This window comes from Gorilla gorilla, chromosome 5, assembly GCF_029281585.2.
Source record: "Gorilla gorilla gorilla isolate KB3781 chromosome 5, NHGRI_mGorGor1-v2.1_pri, whole genome shotgun sequence".
NCBI lineage: Eukaryota > Metazoa > Chordata > Mammalia > Primates > Hominidae > Gorilla > Gorilla gorilla.
Window position 1 is genome coordinate 163,341,192 of NC_073229.2, and position 26,706 is coordinate 163,367,897.

General features: G+C 41.8%; 1 protein-coding gene across 1 annotated transcript in view; it reads left to right on the top strand.

Moving 5' to 3' along the window:
- Positions 1–24,114, top strand: part of HECA (hdc homolog, cell cycle regulator) — a 44,768-nt gene extending 20,654 nt beyond the window's left edge. The window contains exons 2-4 of the mRNA XM_031012410.3: positions 9,587–10,627; positions 17,694–17,848; positions 20,252–24,114. Of these exons, the coding sequence (XP_030868270.1) occupies positions 9,587–10,627; positions 17,694–17,848; positions 20,252–20,416 (1,361 nt within the window). The 3' untranslated portion in view covers positions 20,417–24,114. The remainder of the gene's footprint in view (positions 1–9,586; positions 10,628–17,693; positions 17,849–20,251) is intronic.
- The last annotated feature ends 2,592 nt before the right edge of the window (positions 24,115–26,706 follow it).

Here is a 26,706-nt window from a genome sequence, read left to right on the forward strand (position 1 = left end):
ATGCTGATAGAATTAAAAAGTATGAGTAAAGCAGAAATACAGCACAATGACGGCACGTGTCTGTGTTCTGAGTGTGCATTCCCCATACTCTATCCTTAGACTATGGAATAATCTGTTCTGAATTATGTAAGTTCTTCAGGACCATGTCCCATGAGTAAAATGCAGTCATGCTTCATGAATCTCTGTTATCCATGCTAGGGAAAGATGGCTTAGGTTTAAAAATACATATTGTTACAGGACAGGGGTCCCGATCCAGACCCCAAGAGAGGGTTCTTGGATCTCGCACAAGAAAGAACTCAGGGCGAGTCTGCAGTGCAAAGTGAAAGCAAGTTCATTAAGAAAGTAAAGGAATAAAAGAATGGCTACTCCATAGACAGAGCAGCCCCAAGGGCTGCTGGTTGCCCACTTTATGGTTATTTCTTGATGATATGCTAAACAAGTGGTGGATTATTCATGCCTCCCCTTTTTAGACCATATAGGGTAACTTCCTGACGTTGCCATGGCATTTGTAAACTGTCATGGCACTGGTGGGAGTGGAGCAGTGAGAATGACCAGAGGTCACTCGTCACCATTTTGGGTTTGGTGGGTTTTGACCGGCTCCTTTACTGCAATCTGTTTTTATCAGCAAGGTCTTTATGATATGTGTTTTGTGCCGACCTCCTGTCTCATCATGTGACTTAACTATCTGGGAATGCAGCCCAGTAGGTTTCAGCCTCATTTTACCCAGCTCCTATTTAAGATAGAGTTGCTCTGGTTCACACGCCTCTTAACAATATAACAGAGTACTTATTTGTCTGACACTGAGAAGAACATCTTCATGGGGTTAGAAGAAGATAATTTTGAAGGTCTCCTTTTCCTTCTACTTCTTTGACACTAGTCAGTAAATATTGAGTGAATTATTTTATGCATGCCATACTGCTTTGTTGTGAAGAAGAAATCTACTTCTTGCCCCTCATAAGCCTAAAGCACACATAGAAAGTCATGATTGACAAAAGTGTAAGTTGGGAGAGCATGCAAGTGGCAACATTTGGCCCAAGAGTAATATAGAGGGCTGTAGAGAGTGGGATGGTACTTTCCCAGCTAAGAAGGCTGGCACCTCCCTGGGCTTGGGAAGATGTGGAAGGGATTGGGCTTGGGACAGGATTGAGGTGAGGCACAGGTGGAGGAGGGTGTGTGCCTGCATGTAGCAAAAGGGGGCAAATGAGAGGGGGTGAATATAATAACACTGAAGTGCTCAACTCCTGGTGGGCTCGGCCAGCCTTGCACTTAATGTGAAGAAAGGAGGATGGATGGCCACTTCCTGGTTGTGGCTTTGCTCTAAACTTGTTCAAAATCTCTTGATTTTTATGACAAGTAATATAAAGTGATATGGCATTTATTAACAATTGCTTATAGTTAAACAGTGCTTGGCCAGGTGCAGTGGCTCACACCTATGATCCCAGCACTTTGGGAGGCTAAGGCAGGAGGATCACTTAAGCCCAGGAGTTCAAGACCAGCCTGGGTAACAGAGTGAGACCCCACCTCTACAAAATTTTTTTATAAAAAGTCAGCTGGGGCTGGGCTCGGTGGCTCATGCCTGTAATCCCAGCACTTTGGGAGGCCAAGGCGGGCAGATCACGAGGTCAGGAGATGGAGACCACCCTGGAAAACACAGTGAAACTCCGTCTCTACTAAAAAATACAAAAAATTAGCTGGGCGTGGTGGCAGGTGCCTGTAGTCCCAGCTACTTGGGAGGCTGAGGCAGGAGAATGGTGTGAACCTGGGAGGTGGAGCTTGCAGTGAGCAGAGATCGTGCCACTGCACTCCAGCCTGGGCGACAGAGCGAGACTCCATCTCAAAAAAAAAAAAAAAAAAAAAAATCAGCTGGGAGTGGTGGCGTGCACCTGTAGTCCCAGCACCTGTAGTCCCATGCTGAGGTGGGAGGATGGCTTGAGCCTGGCAGGTTGAAGCTGCAGTAAGCTATGACCATGCCACTGTACTCCAGTGTGAGCAACAGAGCGAGACCCTGTCTCAAAAAAAAAAAAAAAAGAAAAATTGGTGTGTAGGTGCCAAGCACTGTTCTAACTACTTTAATAACTTCTTCATTCCTCATGGCAACCCTTTTGGGGTAGGTATTAATATTATTATTTCTGGGCCAGGCACAGTGGCCCATGCCTATAATCCCAGCACTTTGGGAGGCCAAGGTAGGCAGATCACTTGAGGTCAGGAGTTCAAGACCAGCCTGACCAACATGGAGAAACCCTGTCTCTACTAAAAATACAGAATTAGCCAGGCATGATGGCACATGCCTGTAATCCCAGCTACTTAGGAAGCTGAGGCAGGAGAATCGCTTGAACCCGGGAGGCGGAGGTTGCGGTGAGCCGAGATAGCACCATTGCACTCCAGCCTGGGCAACAAGAGTGAAACTCTGTCTCAAAAAAAAAATTTTGAAAAAAAAATTATTATTTCTGCCATTTTACAGGATTTTACAGGTAAGGAAACAGAGGCACGGGGAAGTTAGGTGATTTGCCAAAGGTCTTTAATAAGTTGCAGAGCTGAGTCACATCCAGGCAGGCTGGCTCTATGTCATCTCCCACAGTCTGGAGTCGGGAAGCTGGAGATGGAGGACACTGGTTAGAAATTCATACCCTAAGAGGACCATGCTCTCTGCAAACAAGGGGATTTGTTCCCACATAAGAGGAATAATCAGCGATCTAATAAAACAGTTTTGAAACCTTACATTCGTAATAACCAGTTCACTTTTACACAGTTAGTATCCCATGGAACCGGGACTTACACATAAATGTCTTTTTTTTCTCCTTTAAAAAAAGAATGGTACCTGGGTGCCACAAGGAGGGTAGCAGGAATGATGTTAGTTTGAGGAAGTGAGGGTGAGGGCCAGGCTCTGTCCTGACAGAGAAGGCCTGGACTGAATCTAGGAGACCTGGCTGGAGCTCTGCAGCTGCCTCCCCAGCAGCTGGGCTGGTTCTTCCCATGGGTTCACCCTCTCTCTATTACTGTGGTCACAACCAGAGGACTGAGTCTGGTTGGGTCATTCTTTCCTTCATCAGAATATTTATTAAACACTTATTTACGCAGTAGTGGGTTTACAAGGATGAATGTGACTAAGTCATCCCTATTTTAGATTTTGCCTGGAAAGCCTTATATGACTTAAGAAGACCCTCCTTACTTTCATTCCACCCAACTCCCCACCTGCTTATGGTGCAACTGTTTTAAAGGGGATAAAAATATTTAACTCATAGTTTAAAAGCTGAAAATAGCAATGTCCAGTTTATGGGGCTCCTCAGTGAATGAGGTTGTCAGGAGATTTGGGCTCATTGGGCAGTCAGTGTGATCCTCCTCTTTCAATAGGTAAGGAGCACAGAGTTCTGAAGTGAGGGCAGGATGCAGGGTAAGAAAGCTGGGGAGACAAGATAGGCTTGGCCCAGGTGACTGCAGCCTAGCTACCCTGTTACCCAGACTTGAAACTGAGATTTTTGCCCAGAATCACATGAACCCTGTTTATTTTAACTTGAGCAGAAGAAATAGAAGCTGGGTACTGAATACTTGATGATGAATCTAAAATACAGGCCTTGGAAGGTTTATATACTTTTTTAAACAATGCCAATTCTGTGTAAAGGAGCATTTTTCTGTTTTGCTTGTTAGATTATCACAGTTTAGATTAATGCGCCAAGGGAAGTTGGTGGCACAAGTGTATGATACCCTTCTCCCATCTCTCCTGTTGAAGATTTAGTTGTGTCAGATCAATCTATATTCCATTTATGCCTTTGTGGGACTGCTGTTCTGTTTTTAGTTTGGAGACAAAGTTTCACTCTATTGCCGAGGCTCACTGCAGCCTCAATTTCCTCGACTCACTTGATCCTTCCACCTCAGCCTCCTGAGTAGCTGGGACTATAGGCACATGCCACTGAGCCCAACTAATTTTTTAAAATTTTCATGGAGACGGAGTCTCACTATGTTGTCCAGGCTGTTCTCTAACTCCTGGCCTCAAGTGATTCTCTGGCCTCAGCCTCCCAAGTGCTGGAATTACAGGCATGAGCCACTGTAATTCTAGCCATACTTACTTATTTTCTAAACACCTACTGTATGGCATGTTCAAAACATTGGAAAAAGTAGAAAACATTGGAGCAGTATCTGGGGAGTGAAATACAGCGGTATAAAATTATGGTAGCATATAAGCAAACATTTTTATGAAACTTTACTATATATAAAGTGTTTCCATGTACATGAGCTGAACAGGGCAAGCATTTTATCCCCACTTTACAGATGAGGAAACAAAACTGCTCAATGTCAAACAACTAATCAGGAGCAGACCTGGCACCAAACACCTCTCTTCTATTATTCCCTGCTGCTTTTCCAGTTTGGACAATGTGTGTGTGTGGTGTGTGTGTGTCGGGGGCGGGGGTGGTGCTAATGAGGGAGGAAAGTATGTTTGAACTGAGCCTTGAAGGAAATAATGTCCGAGTTTAGAGGCCAACACACTTCAGCAAAAGCATTGTCAGACATCCTCTGACTATTCCCGAGGTCCACCCTGTTACCCCATTTTGCCTGTCTCCCTGGGAGCCTCACCCTGCTGGTGTGTCAGGGTGAGGTGTCTGTTGTGTGTATTACTGGGCGTATTTAACATGCTCTTGGCTTTGTATTTGTTTTTGAAGCCTACCCACAAGGCCACATCAAAGTGGCTGACTATAAACAAGCAGGGCTGGCAAGTTGGAGTGGGGGCTTTTTATACAAGGAAGAGGCTTTCTGGTTAGGAAACAGTGGAGCATGGCTGTGAACATGACAAACACTGTTAAAGGGACAGGGATGGGGCACAGCTGTGGTACCTTGTCTGTGTTCCATGTGTGCACTTCTGTTAGACCATTAGAGCTCTTAGCTCAAGACCTGGCATGTAGGAAGTGCTCAGTATTGGTTAAATGAAATATTTGCTGCTTTTTGAAAAGACACAGAATTTTTCCTCTCTTAATCCACCTTTCTTTAGTGTGAAAATACTTTTCAAAGAAATATCAAGTCAGTCTCAACATTTACAGTTGGAATATTGTGAATGCAAATGTTAGTTAGATCTTCCTTTGACCTAATTTGATTTTATTGGTCTTGGGTTAGTAAAATTTGGTTATTGTAGTTACATTTCAGTGACGTTCACTTCAAGGCTCTTCATCTGAAGGATCAAGATAAAAACAACTACACTTAATAATTGACCAATTAACATTTTAAAGGCCTCTAAAGGTCACAGCCCAGGTGACTGGTGAATTTACTCAGTTTCAAACCACTCTTCTACTTCTTTTTGTTGTGCTTCAGTACATCCAGGTCTGACTGTCTAGGATTACAGCTCTCTTTTTCACTTCTGCTCCTCTTGTCATGTGTGGGTTTGGTGAGCCAGTGTCTTTAATGCGACTTTATTCAGCACTGGAGTTTTACAAAGCCTGGGCCCAGTGGTGCCGGAAACACTAAGATGAGTAAGAGGCTTCCTCTCCTGAGTCGTCAGCTGGTGGGGATTATGAAGAGTCCCCATGATGAGGGACTCAAGTAAGATTGGGGCCAGACCATCAGGGAGGGGAGGAGAAGGGTTGGAGTCAGGATCGGGGGGCAATCCTGGTAAAACTGGTGTGTAGAGAGGTGGGCCTTGAAGCAGTAGGAGTGGGGAGGAAGTTTACTAGATGCCAGGTGCTTTCTCAGCACTTCATGTATATAGTTTTTTTCATTTCATTCTTCTGAACCAATTAAGGTACATTCTGTTGTTTTCTGCATTTTATACAGAGGAAACTGACACAAAGAGAAGTTAAGTAACTTGTCCAAGAGCATGCAGCTCATAAATGGTCCTGCCTGGATTCCAACTCAGGCAGTCTGGTTGCGGAGTCTGAACTGTGAATTGCTGTCAGTGGCTGAATGGGATTTGGACAAATGAAGATTAAGGGGAAACCACAGTGATCAAATATTAATACATAGAGGTAGACAAATTGGTTTAGGGCCATTTTGCCAAGGCCCTGGAATCCCACACCTGAAGGGGATAATTGTAACATATGACAGAACTAATATTTGTACAGGCTTTATGGGTCCATCCACATTGCCACCACCCTCTGCTGATTGATTTGGTGGAATGTTGTGTCTGTGGTTCAGTGTGCAGGGATAAGGTTGGGAAGGTTGTTGAGTAGAGGAGTCACATGGTTTGTTCCTTCTCATATGTCTTTAAGCTGTCATGAGGTTTTGGCCTGTATTCCCTGAGCTCATGAACATGGTGTTAAGGCTCAGCCTCTGCTGTCTTCTGTCCCCTGCCCATGCTCTTTCCCTGCCCTACAGTTACCTCTGGAAAGAGTTTCCTGGAGTCTCCCTGTTTCTGCCTTTTCACCTCACTGTCTACCTCTGACCTGCCCTCCATCATTCCCACTGGAGCTGTTCTCCGTGAGGAGACAGTGCCTGGCTCACTGCTCATTTTGGCTGGGACTTTTCAGGTTTATTGCATCCAGTGAGTTCTTAACTCGGGGTGATTTTGACCCCCTAGGGGATACCTGGCAGTGCCTGGAGACATTGAGTGGGGCTGGCCTCTATGGGATGGACAGTGAGGTTGCTGCTAGAGATCTTACAGGATGGCTCCCACAACAGAGATCCAGCCCAAATGTCTGTAGTGCAGAGGTGGAGAAGCACCGATGTTACCTGGTGCTCTGGGACATTTTGCAGTTCTCCATTCTTTTTTTTTTTTTTTTTTAAAGGGAGTCTCACTGTGCCACTCAGGCTGGAGTGCAGTGGCGCAATCTCTACTCACTACAACCTTCGTCTTCTGATTCAAGTGATACTCCCACCTCAGCCTCCTGAGTAGCTGGGATTACAGGTATGCGCCACTACACCCAGCTAATTTTTGTATTTTTAGTAGAGATGGGGTTTCATCATGTTGGCCAGGCTGGTATCGAACTCCTGACCTCAGGTGATCCACCCGCCACGGCCTTCAAAAGTGCTGGGATTACAGGCGTGAGCCACTGCGCTGTCCCCTGACTGCCTGGACATAATTCTCTCCTGACTTGTTTTTCAGTAAATTCTGAGTTCATTTCTTACCAATCTCTGCAGGGGAATCTTCTCCTCCAGCCTTGGTTCCAGTCCTTGCATCCCAGGATTCTTTTCCTGGCCTCTGGTCTCTGCCCACTCCTCACGTTTTTCTTGGGCATCTCATTAGTCCTAGGGATTTGACCTTCATCTGTGGGTGAGTGACTCCACATCTGTATTCATAGCTCTAGCTCTCTTGAGCTCCAGTCAAATTCATGTCTCCTCCACCTCAGTGGTTCACAGGCACTTCTAAATCAGTGGGTCCTAAATAGGGCAGCCCTAAGTCTTCTTCCATCCTCCCTGCCCTGCTGCTCCCACATTGCTGTCCATCAGCATGGACTCTCACACACACACACTCTCTCTCTCTCTCTGAGCATCTTCTCACACTGCTCCTGAAGCGCAGGCACTCCTTATTTCTCAACCCGCAGCACCCTCCCTCTGGCCTCCTTACTTCCAGTCCCGTGCCCCACGCTGCCACCAGAGGAGCTTTCTAGAGCAGAACTCTGAGCCTGGGAGTCTGCCTTTAGCTTCTGTCATCTATACACATAATCTAAACTGCTTCATGACCAAGCCCAGTGGTTCCCAATTGGGAAAGTAGTATTGCCCTCCAAAGGGGCCCTTTGAAAGTGTTATGAACGTTGGGGGTATCATGATGGGGAAGGTGGGGTGGGTGGGCTACAGATACTGAGTGCTCAGGCCCAGTGATGTTTGCTTCCTGTAGTGTGCTGGACTGGGCTGTCCAGCGCATTACAGGAAGAGAATTGTCCAGATGCCAGTAGTGCCCTCATTAAGAATTGGCGATGTAGTTTTTAGCTTCTGCCTAGAGGATGAGGAGAGAAATGCTGAGCACTGGTCCTGGAGAGTACTTATTTTGGGGATTGGGAGGCAAAAGAACTGCATGGTATAAAACCCTACGGAAATGCAAGCAAGAATGTAAGGGAGTGATGAATTGTATTGAAAATTGTGGAAATGCCAAGACACAAGTGGGGAAGGCTGTTAGTTGTGTGACTCCCTGAAGCACCCTTGTCATCCCAGCCTGTAAGCCACACTAACCCCCCCCCTCCCGCCCCGCTCATACAACCGGCAGCCACTCTTTTGGGCCTGTGGCAACAGGTTTCCTTCCTTGGTCCTGCACTATGAGACTCTCAGTCTCCCGGTTTGGCCCCACATTTGGTCAGTTTTGCCATCTCTGTATTAGCCCCTTCCACCTCTGGCCACCTTATTACACAGCTTCTTTTGTAAATAAAAATATCCCAAGCTGTGTCACAGTCAGCTAACGACAAGAACAGCAGCAACAACATTAATGATCCTTTATGTGCCAGGTACTGTGCTAAACTCTTTATAAGCATTTCTTATTTCATCTTCAAAAAATCTCTATAAGGTAGCTACTACAATTATGCCCATTTATGGTTGAGGAAATGGAAGATTAAACAGATGAAATAACCAGTTCACTTTTACACGGCTAGTATCCCATGGAACCGGGACTTATACATACATGTCCTTTTATTTCTCATTTTAAAAAACAGATTTTATTTTTTAGAGCAGATTTAAGTTCACAGAAAAACTGGAAGTATAGAGTGTTCCCATATACCTCCTGCCCTCCTCCAGCCTCCCCCACTATGAACACAGAATGGTACATATGTTACAATTGATGAACCTACATTTACACATAATTGTCACTTAATTTCATAGTTGACATTAGGGTTCCCTTTTGGTATTGTACATCCTGTGGATTTTGACAAATGTATAATGACGTGTATCTGCCATTATAGTATCATAGGAATAGATTCACTGCCCTAAAAATCCTCTGTGCTTCACCTGCTCATCCCCCACCCCCTGTGGCAACCACTTTTTTTTTTTTTTTTTTTTTTTTTTTACTGACTCTATCATGTCTTTTTGACATTTTAGAAATAAATTCTAAGCTCAGATGTTCAGTTATCATTGAATAGCTGTAAGGAATCAGTGGAGTTCCCATATCCATGAATCATGTTTATTTCTTAAGAATTGGGTTAGCGGATTCTACTTTCTATCACCATGTTTTCTGTCCTTTCTGGGAACCGGCTTGGCTGTTTGCACAGTGTGTGTGGGACATGTACTTAAGATAGAGTACAACTATGTTGTTCCCACTTCCTGTCCTGGTAGCTTTGGAAGAATTCTGGTTTTTTCCTTCACAGCCTGGCTTTGTAATTTTGTGTAGACCAACAATTAGTTTGATTCAATATCCCTGCCATTGGGTGTCAGACCACCTTAGACGAGAAATGGGTATGAGACCGTCTATGTTCCAGCGGCTTTCTGGTATTCAGGACAACCTAAAGCTCGGGATGAAGGGCTTTGAAGGTCGTTTTTAGAGATTCCACCAGACTGGTTGGTTAAGTAGCTTCATCATATTATTCCCTGGTTCACTGGAGTGATTCATCTTTAAAGGAACCCTGGAACTGCCTTTCATTATATTCATGTCTTAGAGAAACCTTATACCATACTGTTGCAAGTACAGGTTGAGTACCCCTAATCCAAAAATCTGAAATCTGTTCTCTCTTTATTCCTCCCCCAGAAGCCCCATGTGCCACTCCCCTGATCTGCAGCTTCGGTAGGCCGGTGGACCTGGAGAAGGACGACTACCAGAAGGTGGTGTGCAACAACGAGCACTGCCCCTGCAGCACCTGGATGCACCTGCAGTGCTTCTACGAGTGGGAGAGCAGCATCCTCGTCCAGTTCAACTGCATCGGCCGCGCGCGCAGCTGGAACGAGAAGCAATGCCGCCAGAACATGTGGACAAAGAAGGGCTACGACCTGGCCTTCCGCTTCTGCTCCTGCCGCTGTGGCCAGGGCCACTTGAAGAAGGACACAGACTGGTATCAGGTGAAGCGGATGCAGGACGAGAAAAAGAAGAAGTCAGGCTCCGAGAAGAACACAGGGAGGCCTCCTGGTGAGGCGGCGGAGGAGGCAAAAAAGTGCAGGCCCCCAAATAAGCCCCAGAAAGGCCCGAGCCACGACCTCCCCCGCCGGCATTCCATGGACCGGCAGAACTCCCAGGAGAAGGCAGTGGGTGCCGCAGCCTACGGTGCCCGTTCCCCCGGTGGCTCCCCGGGCCAGTCCCCACCCACGGGCTACTCCATCCTCTCTCCTGCTCACTTCAGCGGCCCCCGCTCCTCCAGATACCTCGGGGAGTTCTTAAAGAACGCCATCCATCTGGAGCCTCACAAGAAGGCCATGGCTGGGGGCCATGTGTTCAGAAATGCCCACTTTGATTACAGCCCTGCGGGGTTGTCAGTTCACAGGGGGGGACACTTCGATACCCCCGTGCAGTTCCTTCGGCGGCTGGACCTCTCCGAGCTCCTCACTCACATCCCCAGGCATAAGCTGAACACTTTCCACGTGCGCATGGAAGACGATGCCCAAGTGGGCCAGGGGGAGGACTTGCGGAAGTTCATTTTGGCCGCGCTCAGTGCCAGCCACAGAAACGTGGTAAACTGTGCCCTGTGCCACCGGGCGCTCCCGGTGTTCGAACAGTTCCCACTGGTGGATGGAACTTTGTTCCTAAGCCCGTCGAGACATGATGAGATCGAATATGATGTTCCTTGTCACCTTCAAGGTATAGGTGTTAATTCACCTTGCCTGCTTTCTGTTTGTTAAAAACCAAACAACAAACAAGACAGATTGCTCTATTTTGGTGTAGTTTTCACCAGTGTTGTTTTTTTGTTCTAGTCAGGTGCTAGGTAACATTTGAATATTTCAGCTTCTCCCAGTGACGCGGTGATTTTTTACTCTGATGTCACAGTACCAAGTACAGTTGTCCTAGCGGATAATTTTGTGTGTTCTGTAATTTGAAGAGAAGATTGCCGGCGTATGGTTTTGCATGATGGGGAAGGAAATTAGTGGAGTTGTTGCATATTTGTCACTTACTGTAAACCTGTTTAATGGGCCCATCTAGCTGTGTATCCTCTTAGATCCTTATAAACATAACAGTGAGGAAAAGCAGTGGTCAGAAAAGGGCCAAGGTATTTTTAGATTAGTTGAATTAATTTTGAAGTTTATGAAAGATGAGAGTGTGTTGATAGCAGCAAAAGGTAAACAGGATTATTGAAAGCTCAGACATTAGCCCGGTGGTGGTGGTGGAAGGAGGGGCGATGGGGAAGCTTATTATTCCTGTGGATGACATATAAGGATTTGGTACATTTGAGCCATAAATTGAATGACACGAGGTTGGTTAGTATAAGAAATCTGTCAGTTCATGTACAACTACTGAACTTCCATAAAGATGAGACACATCACATATAACATGTTTACACTTTAAATGTGTGCTAAAAAGCTTGTTGTAAAAATGATATATCCCCACCTGTCTCCTTCCCGCCAACCCTGCTGTGTCAGTACCCAGACAAACATTTTCAAATCTTAGCTGATGCTTCAAGTTTTTGACATCGTGATTGTAAATACTGCTGTCTTCATTCTCCAGCTTTACGTATTATCTGTTTATTGACTGGCTTTGAAGGTGGATGACTGTGCATCCCCCTCCTCCTTCCTCTCAGGATGAGATACCACAATTATTAGTTAAATCCTTAATGTTTACTAATGTGAATATATATATTTAATATTGAGCCAAGAAGTATAGGGTTTTATCTTATTATATAGTACCATATAGTCTAGGACTCCTTTTGTTTTTATTAGGGTTAATTGATTATTTTGATTTGCATAGTTTTTGTTTTGTTTTTTTAACTTTGGCTAGTTCTCACTCTCCAGCAGCTTTACAAACCATCTTTCAAAGACATTTCCACATATCTGTCAGATTTTTTTTGGAAAAAAAATTTTTGCCCCTGAAAATGCCCCTCGTGGAGACTCTTACCCTCCTGCTTCTACCTGTCCTGGTGCACTCAGGACCTGGTGTACCACATAGCTGTCCTTCTAGGAATGCCTTCATTTCTGTCCTATTTTTAAAAATCTTGTTTCCTAGATCTCAGTATTTTATTTTTTCTCGGTTTATTCTCTCAGCTTTTAGGAAACATCCCCCAGGAGCTTTTTGAGAAAGGGAGCATGGGAATAGATGATTTGAGACTTTGAACGTCTGAGAATATCCTGATTTTATCTTCACTCTTCATTGCTATTTAGCTGGCTATAGTCTTCTAAGTTATACATATTTTCCCCTTGGAATTTTGAAGACATTTCTTTACTGTCTCCCATCTTACAATGTCGCTATTTTGAGAGGTCTGATGTTACTCTTATTCCTGTCTTTGCCTCCATCTCCACCCCTCCATGAAGGTTTTAAGATTTTCTTCATATATCCCTAATGTTCTGAAATTTCACCATATGTGGGTCTTTTACACAGTTTCCTCTATTTGTCGTGCTTTCTGTACTCTCTTGGCCCTTTGGCTCTATAAACTTACCATCTTCCATTTGGAGAAATTTGTTTTTGTATTATTTCTTTGACAATTTCCACTACCCTATTTTCACTTTTAAAAAATTCTGTGAAACTCTGATTAATCAGATATTAGACCCCTTAGATTATTTTTTTTGTTGGAGTGGAGAACTCCTTTATATATAATAAAGAATATATAATAAATACATACATGGCCCTATTCATCTCTTTATTCTGCTTTATGGAAAATTTCCTTGACTTTTTATTTTGGTGTTTTTACGGAGTTTAAAATTTTCTATTCTTATATTTTTAATTTCCAGGAGCTCTTTTTAATAGCATTCTCTTCTTGTTTCATGTATGTAATTTCTTGTGCTACCTTTGTGAGCAAGGAAAGGGAGCTGAAATTGCAGAGAGTAGTCTCTTTCATTTTGAGAATTGTACCTAACTCCCTTTATCTTGTAGCATTTGTTATAAAGCAGAGCATTCCAAAACTTAGTGGTTTAAAAGGATAATTTAATGACTTCTCACAATTCTGTGGGTGGATTGTTAGGTTGGCTTAGGGGGCCTCAGCCGGAATGGCTTGTCCGTGTTCCATGTAGTCTTTCATCTTCCAGTAGGCTAGCTTGGACTTTTTCACACGTTGCTCTCAAGATAGCATTCAAGAGATGTAAGTGGAAGCTGCAGAGTCTGTCTCTAGAGGCTTAAGCTTGGAACTGAGTAATATCACTCCTGTCACATTTTGTTCATCAGTGTAAGTCCTAAGTCTAGCCCAGGTTCAGATGATGCTGAAATACTCTGCTTTTTGATGGAAAGTGCTGCATAGAATTTATGGTTGTTTGTAACTTATTGCTCCCTACGAGCTCCCTACGAACTCCCCAGTGCTTGTCCAGTTTCCGAGCTTAACCATTTACTATCCCTCAGTCTACTTTCTGACTTCGTACAGTTTAATTCAGGGTTGAAATAACCTCATTGTTTCATGGAAGATGGAGTTTGTGTTTTTGTTTTTTTATCCTGTTTGGGGGTAATTTTAGAGGGAAGTGGATGGAAACACCTTTATTTCTCCATCGTAAAACTTGAAACATTTTTTATGAAGATGAATATGGGTACAGCAGATATGAGAATAGTAGTGTTCTTTCTCTATCCATGATGGACAGATTATTTTCATGTAATCCATCCATCAGTTGATCAAACTTATGGATTTCACACATGCTGGGTACTATCAGTTCTTGCTTGTCATCAATTTATAATCTTAGGATAAGATGCTTTTATAAAATGTAACTAACTTACCAGGCTTAAAGTTCTAGTATCATACCTGGATATGATGTACATTAAGTATCCTATAATTTCCAGAGGAAGGGACCACTTTGGCTTGGTTTGTAAAAAGAGGCAGCATGAATGCTGATGTCAAAAGGTGGACTGGATCTTGGTAAGCAGAGGGTCTACCCAGGTCAGGTGTTTGTTGATGAGGAGGGAGTGCCTGCAAGCAAAGGAAGGGTGGTTAAAAAGAAGAAGGGCAGGTTGCGATCAGGAGATAGGGAGAGAACTGTTTGGTTGGAGCCAAGGGTGTTCTAGAGTGGGAAAGGAGTAGGATAGGGAGAGAAGGGAGAGAACAGATTGCAGAAGTACTTTCAAGCCATAATAAAGAACTTTGCTATATATTCTTTATGAATGTGAATGGAAAGATTTTCAGTGTTTTTTTAAAGCAGGCAGTCACATGGAGGAAAGGTGCGGGAAAGGGGTTTGAAAGGGGTGGGATCTAGAGACAGAGTTGAGACTTTGTAGTCTAGATGCAAGGAGATAAAAGGTGTGGACAGAATGGAAGGGAGGGGATATTGTCAAGAGGTTATTTTAAAGAAAAATTACAGCTTGTGAATTTAGAAACAAAATTCACTTTGTTTCTAGACCAGATAAATGGTGCAAGAGTAGAGAAAGGAGATGGGTAGATAAAGGTGGGGAAAGGGCCTGGTTTTGCGGGCAGAAGATGAGGTTTCTGTGTGTTGGGTTTGGAGGGATGTTGGGACTTTTGTGTGGCGATGTCTAGCAAACACGGTTAAAAATAAGCATTTGGGTTGAACACTGGGAGTTTATAACAGTGGTGGTTAAAATCCTAAGGGTGGAAGAGCTCTTGGATAGGAAGAAAAGAGAAAGAAAAGGAAGGAGGATATGATAAACCCACGACCAAATCTTGAGAGTACCTTTCAGGGAGCAGATGAAGAAAGAGGTGAAAATTAGGCCTGAGTACTTGTGTGTGCGTATATATACACATCAAAACATAGACATACATAAATAGATAATGTGCGCATTAGATGTGCACCACAAAGATACTGAGAAGTTGAACGTTTGATGTAAAACCTGAAGATCAGGTTGTTTAATCATTACCAGAGAAGTTATCATTGCCACAAGTGAGGCCTTGACCACATATCAGCATTTTTATTGCCACATCTTTGAGAAATCCATGCCGTCTTATTTGTAGTAAGAAAATGTAAATCATGTCTTCAATCACCAATTACTGACCACACATTCTTCTATTTTTCTTTTCTTTTTTCTTTCTTTTTTTTTTTTTTGAGTATCTCAGTCTGTCACCCTGGCTGGCTGGAAAGCAGGGGAGTGATCATAGCTACTGCAGCCTTGGACTGCTGAGCTCAAGCAGTCCTCCTGCCCCAGCTTCTCCAGTAGCTAGGACTGTAGGCTCAAGCCACCACACTCGGCTTATTTAATTTGTTTAAACTTGTTGTTGTTGTTTGTTGTTTTCTTGTGTGTGTGTGACGGGGTTTCACTTTTGTTGCCCAGGCTGGAGTGCAATGGTGCTATCTCGGCTCACTGCAACCTTTGCTTCTGGGTTCAAGCGATTCTCCTGCCTCAGCCTCATGAGTAGCTGGGACTACAGGCGCCGCCACCACGCCCAGCTAATTTTTTTATATTTTAGTAGAGATGGGGTTTCACCATGTTGGCCAGGCTGGTCTCAAACTCCTGACCTCTGGTGAGCCACCCGCCTTGGCCTCCCAAAGTGCTGGGATTATAGGCGTGAGCCACTGCACCCAGCCCTAAACTTTTTTAAGAGATGGGGTCTCACTGTATTATTGCCCAGGCTGGTCTTGAACTCCTGGCCTCAAATGATCATCCCATTTCAGCCTCCCAAAGTGCTGAGATTACAGGCATAAGCCACTGTGCCTAGCCTGACCATGTGTTTTTTAAAGCATTTTCAACTCCAATAGAAGGGCCACACTGCAGGCCACAGGATTGCACAGCATGCGGGGCTGACATGCTGCTGCAGTACTTGCTGTGTTCAGTGGCCCTCTCTGGATTACTACTCCCTCGCCCTGCCCTTTACCCCTCACTGCCCTCCCCGGACTCTGTCTCTGGACTTCATTTGCTCTCTTTCCCTCTGAAAATAGGTTTTGTTTAGCATTAATTTATTAAGATTGATCTAATTAAGAAGTTCTTATTGGGCTTCTTTACCACTTTGAACCACATGTGATTGTTCTCTGAAGAATCGGCTTTTTGTTTAAATTCACAAAGGGTTTAGAAATTCAAAATTCTCTGTGGTCAGGACAATGTGTAGCAGAACTGAAACAAATCTAGACTCAGTGCAGACCAGGTGTTCCAGTGAGTTTGCCTGTAGGTTACGGATCCGAGAGACATGAATCAGTCTGGACTTGCTGCTTAAATCTTATGAACTTGGGCAAGCTGCTCAGCTCTGTAAGCCTCACTTCCTACTCTCAGAAGTGGGAGCAACAGTAATGTCTATTTTGTAATGCTGCTGTTAGGGTTAAATGAAATGATTCACATGGAGCTGGTAGCATAGTGCCATACCCTCGGTTAACTCTAGTAAAAGTTACTCTGTCTTCATCATTATAAAGTTATCATTATGTTAAGTTAGCAACACCTGACTTCTGTGTCGAAGGCTGCCCTTACCCTTCTCAGCTGTGGCCTCTGTACCTGGGAATGTCTGGGAATTGCATTGAGTATGCAGGACAGAGAGTGCAAATGAAGTTTTTTCCAGTGGCTCCTGGATCCTTGAACGGACTTCCTAACATGCCCTGAGACCAGAGTAGATGTGGCTTGTGAGACCCTTTTCTTTTCAATGCCGTAGAGCAGAGGTGGGCAGTATTTCAAGAAGTTCTTGTCATCCTTCCCCCTTTTGGCATAAAGGCCCCCAAGGTTATCTGTCTTTGGCTGTTAACATGCCCCATCCATTTACCCAACATACACTTATAAAGTGCTTTCCACATCCCAGACACTGTGCTAGTCACTGAGTCTACAAGGATGACCAAGACATGGTTCTTGCCCTCAAGGAGGAAGGGGGTCATGCAAGCAAATGCAAACGAAGGGCTCCCCCTAAGTACTGTAGATGAACATACATACCTTTCCATCGGGTAAGGAGCAGGTTGATCCTTACTACTGAGTGCTGAAGACCCATAGTCTGACTGATGGCAGTGAGCAGCACATTCTGAATATGAGGCCACTTAGGATTATGTGTTCTCCTGATGGTAGTTTTTAACATGGGGAAGCGCCCTGGGTTCCACACAGAGCAGAAATGTTGCTGTTATACGTTGCCTGGGCAGATTCTGGGCATTCTGACTCTTTCCTAATTATTTAAACTGTGATGCTTCCATATACACTAGGATGACATCTTTACTTTATTAACATTAAGATGTTATCAAATAATGGAGGGGGATCATGTTATAACTTTTAAGAGCTCAATGAATAATAAGACATCGAACTTCTTTTAAAAAATTACGAGTAAGATATAATTCTGGTTCCTAAATTAGATGTGGTGATGGCTGAGTATTTTGAGGACAAGGATAGTTAACAGTAATTTTGGTTGTGGTGTAATTCTGGGCTATCAGTCCCCAAGACAGACTTTTGATTTTTATGATGGGACTTGTCACAAGAGAGCTTGTGACAAGATCAGTGTTGTTGGTTAAGTCTCTATATGCTAAACATAAACTTTTGAGCAGGAAGTCCTGCGTGAATACAGTACAGGCTGGTTTTGAGTATATGTGGCTTTGTTACTTGAATTTGGATGGACCCATTATGTAAGCCCAGCAGCCCTTTTTGGAAAAGTGAATTGAAGCCAAATTTTTAATATGCTTGAACTTAAAATACATGTTTTATTGACAACAGCTAGTAATTCATCATTATCCTGAAAGGACAGCTTGTGTACTAAATATTGATTTTTCTTTTTATATTTATCCAAATGATAAAATCTTTGCTTATAATTGGTAGATGAAACATTTTTATCTCCTTGGAGATGAAATGTGATTTCCATGATGGCCGCTCAGAGACTTGTGTCTTCTGTGCACAGGGAGACTCATGCACCTGTATGCCGTGTGCGTGGACTGCCTGGAAGGGGTTCACAAGATCATCTGCATCAAGTGTAAGTCACGGTGGGATGGCAGCTGGCACCAGCTGGGCACTATGTACACCTACGACATCCTGGCTGCCTCTCCATGTTGTCAGGTAGGTACTGAACACACTGAGGGAGCAGTGGGTGATATTAGGCTTCTGTCCCCAAGTGAATGTAGGGAAGATGCGTCTGGCAATAAAGAAGAAATTCAGTCCAGCAATGATGGCTGAGTTACTACTTGTAATGTAGTCATTTAGTGGAATACTATTCAGTCATTAAAAGGAATACTGTAGAATAATATATAATTATGTGGGAAGCATTTCCTGTATATTAGGTCAAAAGAACAGGTTATAAAATGGTATAATAATATGCTTGCATTTGTAAGTAAGTGAGCATGAAAAGGGAATTGCTAACCTGTTACCAGATGGTCTCAGTGGTGGGAGGCTGAATGGTTCCTTTAGTTTTCTGTTTGCTTGAGTATATTTTCTAAGATTCTGTATGATAGCTTATACTAAATTTCTAATAGAAAAAAAAGTTATTCAAAAGGAAGAAAGTCACTTTCTTAAATAGACAGGATTTTCTTGTTTTCTTTCTGTGGGATAGTACAGTTATCCAGGAATTGCATGCCTCGTAAGGTGTTTGAGGTTGTAATCCTTAAAGCACTACTAAAAGGAGGCATTGTCTCATGCTATGAGGACATCTGAAATTTAGCTGTCATCAGAAAAAGAGGGAAGTATTCACATGAAAACACAAATAACCTATAGAATCACAGGAGACAAAATCCTTGGAAATATCTTGCTTTATTTCCAAGTGCTTGGGGAAGAAAACAGCTTGTTATGTAATTCCTTGATACTCTCATGGGCAGGAGAGAAATTTTTCTTTGCTCTAAAGTGTTCCAGCCTGGTTTTTTAGTACAAATAGGTGATACATACTTCATTAGTTACTGCATAGTTTTATGTCTTTAGCATTATGGCTTGATTTTTGTAAAGAGAGTATCTTTACTATTATCAGTAGTTATTCACTGTGGCATTTTATAATAGTTATTGTGCCTTAATGCCAGCTCTTGAGAGAAACTAGAGGAAGTGGCTCCCCTCTGCACACACACACCGTGGAGGATTATCTTTTAAATTAAAGAAATAAGGAAGTGAAAGAACTTTTGAGCCTGTTAACTCAGAAGATTAGCACTGGAAAGGACCTGGGATCTAGACCAACCTCCTTATTTCCTCATACAATGGAGGCCTACAAACTTGGGATGTTTTACCCAGGTCTACATACATTGTGTCACAGCCATGACTGCACCGTGTGACTCCTGTTCTGGTGTTCTTTCTGGTACACCATTGAAAGGCAATGAGATTATTTCCATGTCTTTAGGAGGAAAAACAGAACAGCATCCTGCCACACCCAGCCTCTTGGTATTCACCATGCACTCTATTTCTTCCTTAAAACAATTGAAGCCCAGACCTTTCTTTTCTGGCCCCCTACTGAAATGGAAAATATGTTCGATTATTGTTAATTTAAAAAAATCAGTGAGGATACAAGTGTTAGACGCTACTAATGAATCAAGGGAAGTCTTCAATAAGATGTAGCCAAAAATAAGCAATAATTGATTCTTAGAAAGGTATAACAGTGTGAAGACGGGTTTGCTCAGAATCACACTTTTAATGTTGTTCAGAGAGATTACGTAGTTAAAAGAGTGTTTATCTCAGGTTACAGAAAAGTAGTTCCTGCAGTGGCTGAGGGTCAGCAGGCTGCTTCGGTTCACTCCAGCCTTGCTGCTTTCTAACCATGGTCTTTGGCATGGTGCTTTATCACATGTGCCTCAGTTGCATTATCTAAAAGTCAGCTAATACTACCTACCTCCCAGGAGTATTTTGAGAACAAGTTGAGATTATACTTTTTAAGTACATTTTTAAAATGAGTCTAAATTGAGTCTGTTTTATTTATAATTTGTGGTTATTCACTTAAGTCCTGGACCCATTGCTGAAAGGTTCCAGGACTGTGCTGTTACGGAGAGGCTAGGCATGAGTGAAGATGCAGGGTGCTGGGAACTCCAGAAGCCTCAGACCAGCACCACACTTCCTGGATTGCTAATTTTACTTGAGTATCTTGGGAAATTTTATTTTTACATCAGAGAAAATGCAACTTTTCTATAGAGTAGAATGAAAAATGAAATTTCAAAGAAGTTTCATGGAGGTTTGGGTGAGGGAAGTCAGCTTCGGCCGCTGTCTTAAAATCCAGGGGGAGGGGTTTCTTATTGTTAGGGAACTTCAGTGGAGAGCATTTAGGCAGTAGCAGTTTAGAATTTTCTTCTCATAAGTAGGTGAAACAGCTAGCAGTGCTGCATATCAGGAGAGAAGTTGGGAGTCTTTCAGGTATACCCCGTTTCCATGTTTTTGGTAGTAAAAGGGATGCTTTGCAAAGCCCTTGATCAGTTTCCCAGCATTTTGGTTTGGATGACTTTGACAAGTGTTGGGAAGCGGAGGGGTGTTGTGGCTGATGGTGTCTGTTTCCCTCAGGCCCGCCTGAACTGTAAGCACTGTGGGAAGCCGGTGATCGACGTGAGGATCGGGATGCAGTACTTCTCCGAATATAGCAACGTCCAGCAGTGTCCACACTGTGGGAACCTGGACTACCACTTCGTGAAGCCATTTTCCTCCTTCAAAGTTCTCGAAGCTTATTGATGAAAGCTTTGCTTTAGTAATAGCTATTTTATTGATATTATTACTTTATTACATATCTTTTATAGGGAAACATTCTGTGACATTAATTTCTTTTCTAATTTAAAGGAGAGTTACTTTGTTGTATGTGTGCCACTAAAATAGGGGCTGCCCTTGCCCTGTCTTGATTCCCGAGTGTTAGTCTGTGGTTTTGACCAGAGCCCAGATGGGTAATCCTGTGCATTTGGGTCGGGGTTCACTCTTACCAAGAATCTTTGATGCAGCTTTAAGATGGTGGGGAGGATGGGGTGAATTTAGGAAAGGAATTTGTGGTTATAAACTAAGAGCTTGATAGGAGTTGGAAGGAAACTCTTACTAAAATGTTAACTTTCTAAAAACCTTCTTTTAGATCTTCCTTGGGCCTTTGGAAAAATATGTGACAAGTGAATGTAAGTCTGTGCCTGGAGAGCTAATAGTGCATTAGTCTATCTCAGCCTAGTGTTCTGCAGCACACATGGGCAGGCAGTTTACTCACACTGACAGGTGACCTGAAAGTGGCACAAGTGCTGTTTCTATCGCTATTGTAATTTGCCAGTTCATTTTTCATGCTGAAAATAATATCCAAATTGTAAGACATATGAAAGATGTTAGTGTTGCAAATATGTTTAGGTAAACTGACCTATAACAGAATATGTGAAATGAATTTGGAAATAATGCAAGAAGGCAGAACTCAATCATTTAAATTGTGTCTTTGAAGTTGGTAATATAGCTCTTAAGGAGAACCCATGAATAACCTGATTTGGGCAGTGATGATTTATTACAGGTTGCACTATTGAAGTGTCATTTGGTGTCAGATTCTTCTCACAGGTAAATCTCTCAGCCACAGAATCTAACTGGTGAGCTTCAGAACCAATAATTGCCACACTTATTGTCCTCAAAATTGCTTATGGCCATGTTTAACCAATTAATTCTGAGTTTCCAAAATCAAAGACTTGACCTTAAGAGGGAAGGGAAAAAAGTGTGAAAGGATGATGAAGAAAATAATTTTACTATTTCTTTTAAAAGTATGTTTTGGAAAATCAATGCTTTTAATGCATAGCAGTATGTTTGAAAAATAGACCATTCTAAAAAGCCCATGATACCTTACTGTTGATGAAAAAAGATGATCATATATATAGAACCTGATTAGTCAGAGCATTGGGCATTCCAAAATACAGCCTTTGGTTCAGTAGATTTTAATGCTTTAAATAGACTGACGTCGCATACCCTTATAGAATTGGAATATGATTTCTCAAAAATTAACTTGATAATTTCATGTATGATGTGCATATATGCTAAAAGAATGCAGAAAATCATTTTATGAATAGCCAAATTTGGGGTTGATGTGAACATTTTATGTTACTCATTTGGTTTATACTTTTTTTTTTTTTTTACTATGTGTTTTTTCTTTTCAGAAGTATTTAGGCAATATTGCACGTGAGTTTCAGTTCTTTTTTTTTTGAGATGGAGTCTTGCTCTGTCACCCAGGCTGGAGTGCAGTAGTGCGATCTCAGCTCACTGCAACCTCTGCCTCCCGGATTCAAGCAATTCTCCTGTCTCAGCCTCCCAGGTAGCTGGGACTACAGGCACGTGCCACCACACCTGGCTAATTTTTTGTATTTTTAGTAGAGACAGCGTTTCACCATGTTAGCTAGGATGGTCTAGATCTCCTGACCTTGTGATCTGCCCGCCTTGGCCTCCCAAAGTGCTGGGATTACAGGCGTGAGCCACTGCGCCTGGCCGAGTTTCAGTTCTATATGAAGTATTTGATGTTTTGTTTGAAACAATGCAGCGTTAAAGAACCAATGTTATTCGCTAATATTATTCATCTTTCAGTTTGGATGATTTGGTTTGCTGCATCTAGGTTGGTGTTTGATCATCTGAAAAAACATTTCAGTGGGAAGAAATGCATAAAATGCCTATAAGAAGTAGAAAGTCATTGAACTGACAGTGTTTGATGCAACTAAAAGAGGATTGTAAGACATAGCTTTCTGCAAACTTGTCTTTAATGCACAAAGCTGTAGTGGTGAACTAACTATCTCCTTATTGATTCTCTCCTGTACCCAGATGCAAAAAGTACTAAGTTTCTCTTGTCCTGGTAATACCATTTGGATTTTATTTCTGAATTTAAATAGTAAAATATTTATGATGCTGATCTTTAACCCACCTAAAATTTTATAGTGAAACCTGCTTTATATTGTTGTTCTGAAACTTACAATTGACCTATACATTGCATTCAGCAAGCTCCTGAATTTAGAACTGCCGTCAGTGTAGTGTATGCTGTGTTCCATGTTGCCTTTTTAGATGGCTTTCTACTCCCTGAACAATAAATAGGATGAGGTTTTACTGTAATTGGGTAAAGTTTACTCTTGGACATTATTTTGATGCTAAAGTAAGGATTCTGTGGATGTTACTTAAAGAGAAAAGCATAAGAGCATGAAGCATATCTGGGAATATCTTTTGCCTTTAAGACGATTCATTCTTGTCTAGAGGGAAAATCTGGCTGATTTGGGAATAAAATATAATCGAGTATTCAACACCATGAAGATAAATCTTATTTTGGAAATCTACTGACCTTAATACCCCAAGCTTGCCCTGAATACTTTGATTGGAATTGGAATATATCAAAAAAGGTTAGTATTTTTGTTGTAGTTAGGATACTAAAAGGATATTAGTTACCCAAGAGATCCAGTTTGTTTTTCTGAGGAATAGTGTTCAGTAAAATGAAGCAGTCTTAAGAGTGACTAATAATTTCAAAGTGATTTTTCGTCTATTCTTAATATTTTTTAATTATTTATTTTTAAGAGTTTTATACCTTGAGCAGATACAATGATCTGCTTTAGTTTAGTGAAAGGACAATTTCTGATTGATTGTTTTCTCTTCAGGCCATCTCACCTCTTCATTCTCTTGTTACATTTGAAGCAGTTGATATAATGGGTTTATACTTTAAAAGATAGACATGGTGCCATGAAGTTGGGGAGTTGGGTGAATTATCCCATTCTAGTTACAGAGGAGCTTTCCTTAAATGCCCTTTAACTTCTAGGTTTTGTTCAAGAAGTTCATTTTCTGAGTAAAAGTTATTTTCACATATGTTGGGGGAAAATTAACTCATCAAAAAAGAATCTTATTAGGTATTTGAACTCTAAAACTAACAGATAAGACGGATATGTACCTTATTAGAGCACCAAAACTAATTTGCTAAGTCTTTTGTTTAGTCCTGCAAGACTGATGCTTAATACACAGTCTGTTCTCCTGTGTCTAGGTCAAGAACTCCAGTTTGCTTTTCTGTTTTGTGTCCTGGTAGCAGCTGTTGAGTAACTTTCATTGGAGGTTGGGAACGAAGTGAGGAGAAAGTGTTCTTGTTTAGTGTTTTATTTCCTATAATAGGATGCTGCCTAACCCAGTTCATTTCTATGTCCTGTTCACTGAATATTCCGGGTAATTGAAAGAAAATATAATGGATGGGCTCCATTAAAACCAGCTCAAAAATAAATTCTTGTCAGTAAAGATTTCTTGTCAAGATGTCTTGGATTGCACTTTTGTTGAGGAAAGACAGTGTAAATAGTTAAAGAATGTTGATAAAATTGAAACATTTGGTTGTGGAATTGTGTGTGGTTTTAGAGGGTTTCTGTTTGTGAAATGTATGTATTAAAAATAATAAAATTCCAGAAACTAACATTGTACTCTGCCTTTAGTTTGTCACTTTATTTTTCATTGAGATTTTTGAGCAGTGGGATTGTCTGGTCAGAAAAGATGAAGAGAAAGCTTTTTGAAGTTTTGATCACTATTCAGGTAACCATTTCAAAGTCACTCCTGCAGCTAATAAAAAAAAACTGCCAACTTTTTTGCCACTTGTGTCATGTATCACATGTAAACTCACTTTGCAATAAAAGCTTTCAGTATGACAAAGTTGATTCTATATGAATAGTCCAAAATTATCGTTCTGGTTTTAGGGAATTCTATTGGATAGATAGTATAGTGTTAAAGATTAGACAGATTCAAAAGCTAGCAGAAGGCAAGAAATAACTAAAATCAGAGCAGAACTGAAGGAAATAGAGACACAAAAAACCCTTCAAAAAATTAATGAATCCAGGAGCTGGTTTTTTGAAAGGATCAACAAAATTGATAGACCGCTAGCAAGACTAATAAAGAAAAAAAGAGAGAAGAATCAAATAGACGCAATAAAAAATGATAAAGGGGATATCACTACCAATCCCACAGAAATACAAACTAGCATCAGAGAATACTACAAACACCTCTACGCAAATAAACTAGAAAATCTAGAAGAAATGGATAAATTCCTTGACACATACACTCTCCCAAGACTAAACCAGGAAGAAGCTGAATCTCTGAATAGACCAATAACAGGATCTGAAATTGTGGCAATAATCAATAGTTTACCAACCAAAAAGAGTCCAGGACCAGATGGATTCACAGCCGAATTCTACCAGAGGTACAAGGAGGAACTGGTACCATTCCTTCTGAAACTATTCCAATCAATAGAAAAAAAGGGAATCCTCCCTAAATCATTTTATGAGGCCAGCATCATTCTGATACCAAAGCCTGGCAGAGACACAACCAAAAAAGAGAATTTTAGACCAATATCCTTGATGAACATTGATGCAAAAATCCTCAATAAAATACTGGCAAACGGAATCCAGCAGCACATCAAAAAGCTTATCCACCATGATCAAGTGGGCTTCATCCCTGGGGTGCAAGGCTGGTTCAATATATGCAAATCAATGAATGTAATCCAGCATATAAACAGAGCCAAAGACAAAAACCACATGATTATCTCAATAGATGCAGAAAAGGCCTTTGACAAAATTCAACAACCCTTCATGCTAAAAACTCTCAATAAATTAGGTATTTATGGGACGTATTTCAAAATAATAAGAGCTATCTATGACAAACCCACAGCCAATATCATACTGAATGGGCAAAAACTGGAAGCATTCCCTTTGAAAACTGGCACAAGACAGGGATGCCCTCTCTCACCACTCCTATTCAACATAGTGTTGGAAGTTCTGGCCAGGGCAATTAGGCAGGAGAAGGAAATAAAGGGTATTCAATTAGGAAAAGAGGAAGTCAAATTGTCCCTGTTTGCAGACGACATGATTGTATATCTAGAAAACCCCATTGTCTCAGCCCAAAATCTCCTTAAGCTGATAAGCAACTTCAGCAAAGCCTCAGGATACAAAATCAATGTACAAAAATCACAAGCATTCTTATACACCAACAACAGACAAACAGCCAAATCATGAGTGAACTCCCATTCACAGTTGCTTCAAAGAGAATAAAATACCCAGGAATCCAACTTACAAGGGATGTGAAGGACCTCTTCAAGGAGAACTACAAACCACTGCTCAAGGAAATAAAAGAGGATACAAACAAATGGAAGAACATTCCATGCTCATGGGTAGGAAGAATCAATATCATGAAAATGGCCATACTGCCCAAGGTAATTTACAGATTCAATGCCATCCCCATAAAGCTACCAATGACTTTCTTCACAGAAATGGAAAAAACTACTTTAAAGTTCATATGGAACCAAAAAAGAGCCCGCATCGCCAAGTCAATCCTAAGCCAAAAGAACAAAGCTGGAGGCATCACGCTACCTGACTTCAAACTATACTACAAGGCTACAGTAATCAAAACAGCATGGTACTGGTACCAAAACAGAGATATAGATCAATGGAACAGAACAGAGCCCTCAGAAATAACGCCGCATATCTACAACTATCTGATCTTTGACAAAACTGACAAAAACAAGCAATGGGGAAAGGATTCCCTATTTAATAAATGGTGCTGGGAAAACTGGCTAGCCATATGTAGAAAGCTGAAACTGGATCCCTTCCTTACACCTTATACAAAAATCAATTCAAGATGGATTAAAGACTTCAACGTTAGACCTAAAACCGTAAAAACCCTAGAAGAAAACCTAGGCATTACCATTCAGGACATGGGCATGGGCAAGGACTTCATGTCTAAAACACCAAAAGCAATGGCAACAAAAGACAAAATTGACAAATGGGATCTAATTAAACTAAAGAGCTTCTGCACAGCAAAAGAAACTACCATCAGAGTGAACAGGCAACCTACAAAATGGGAGAAAATTTTCGCAACCTACTCATCTGACAAAGGGCTAATATCCAGAATCTACAATGAACTCAAACAAATTTACAAGAAAGAAAAAAACAACCCCATCAAAAAGTGGGCGAAGGACATGAACAGACACTTCTCAAAAGAAGACATTTATGCAGCCAAAAAACACA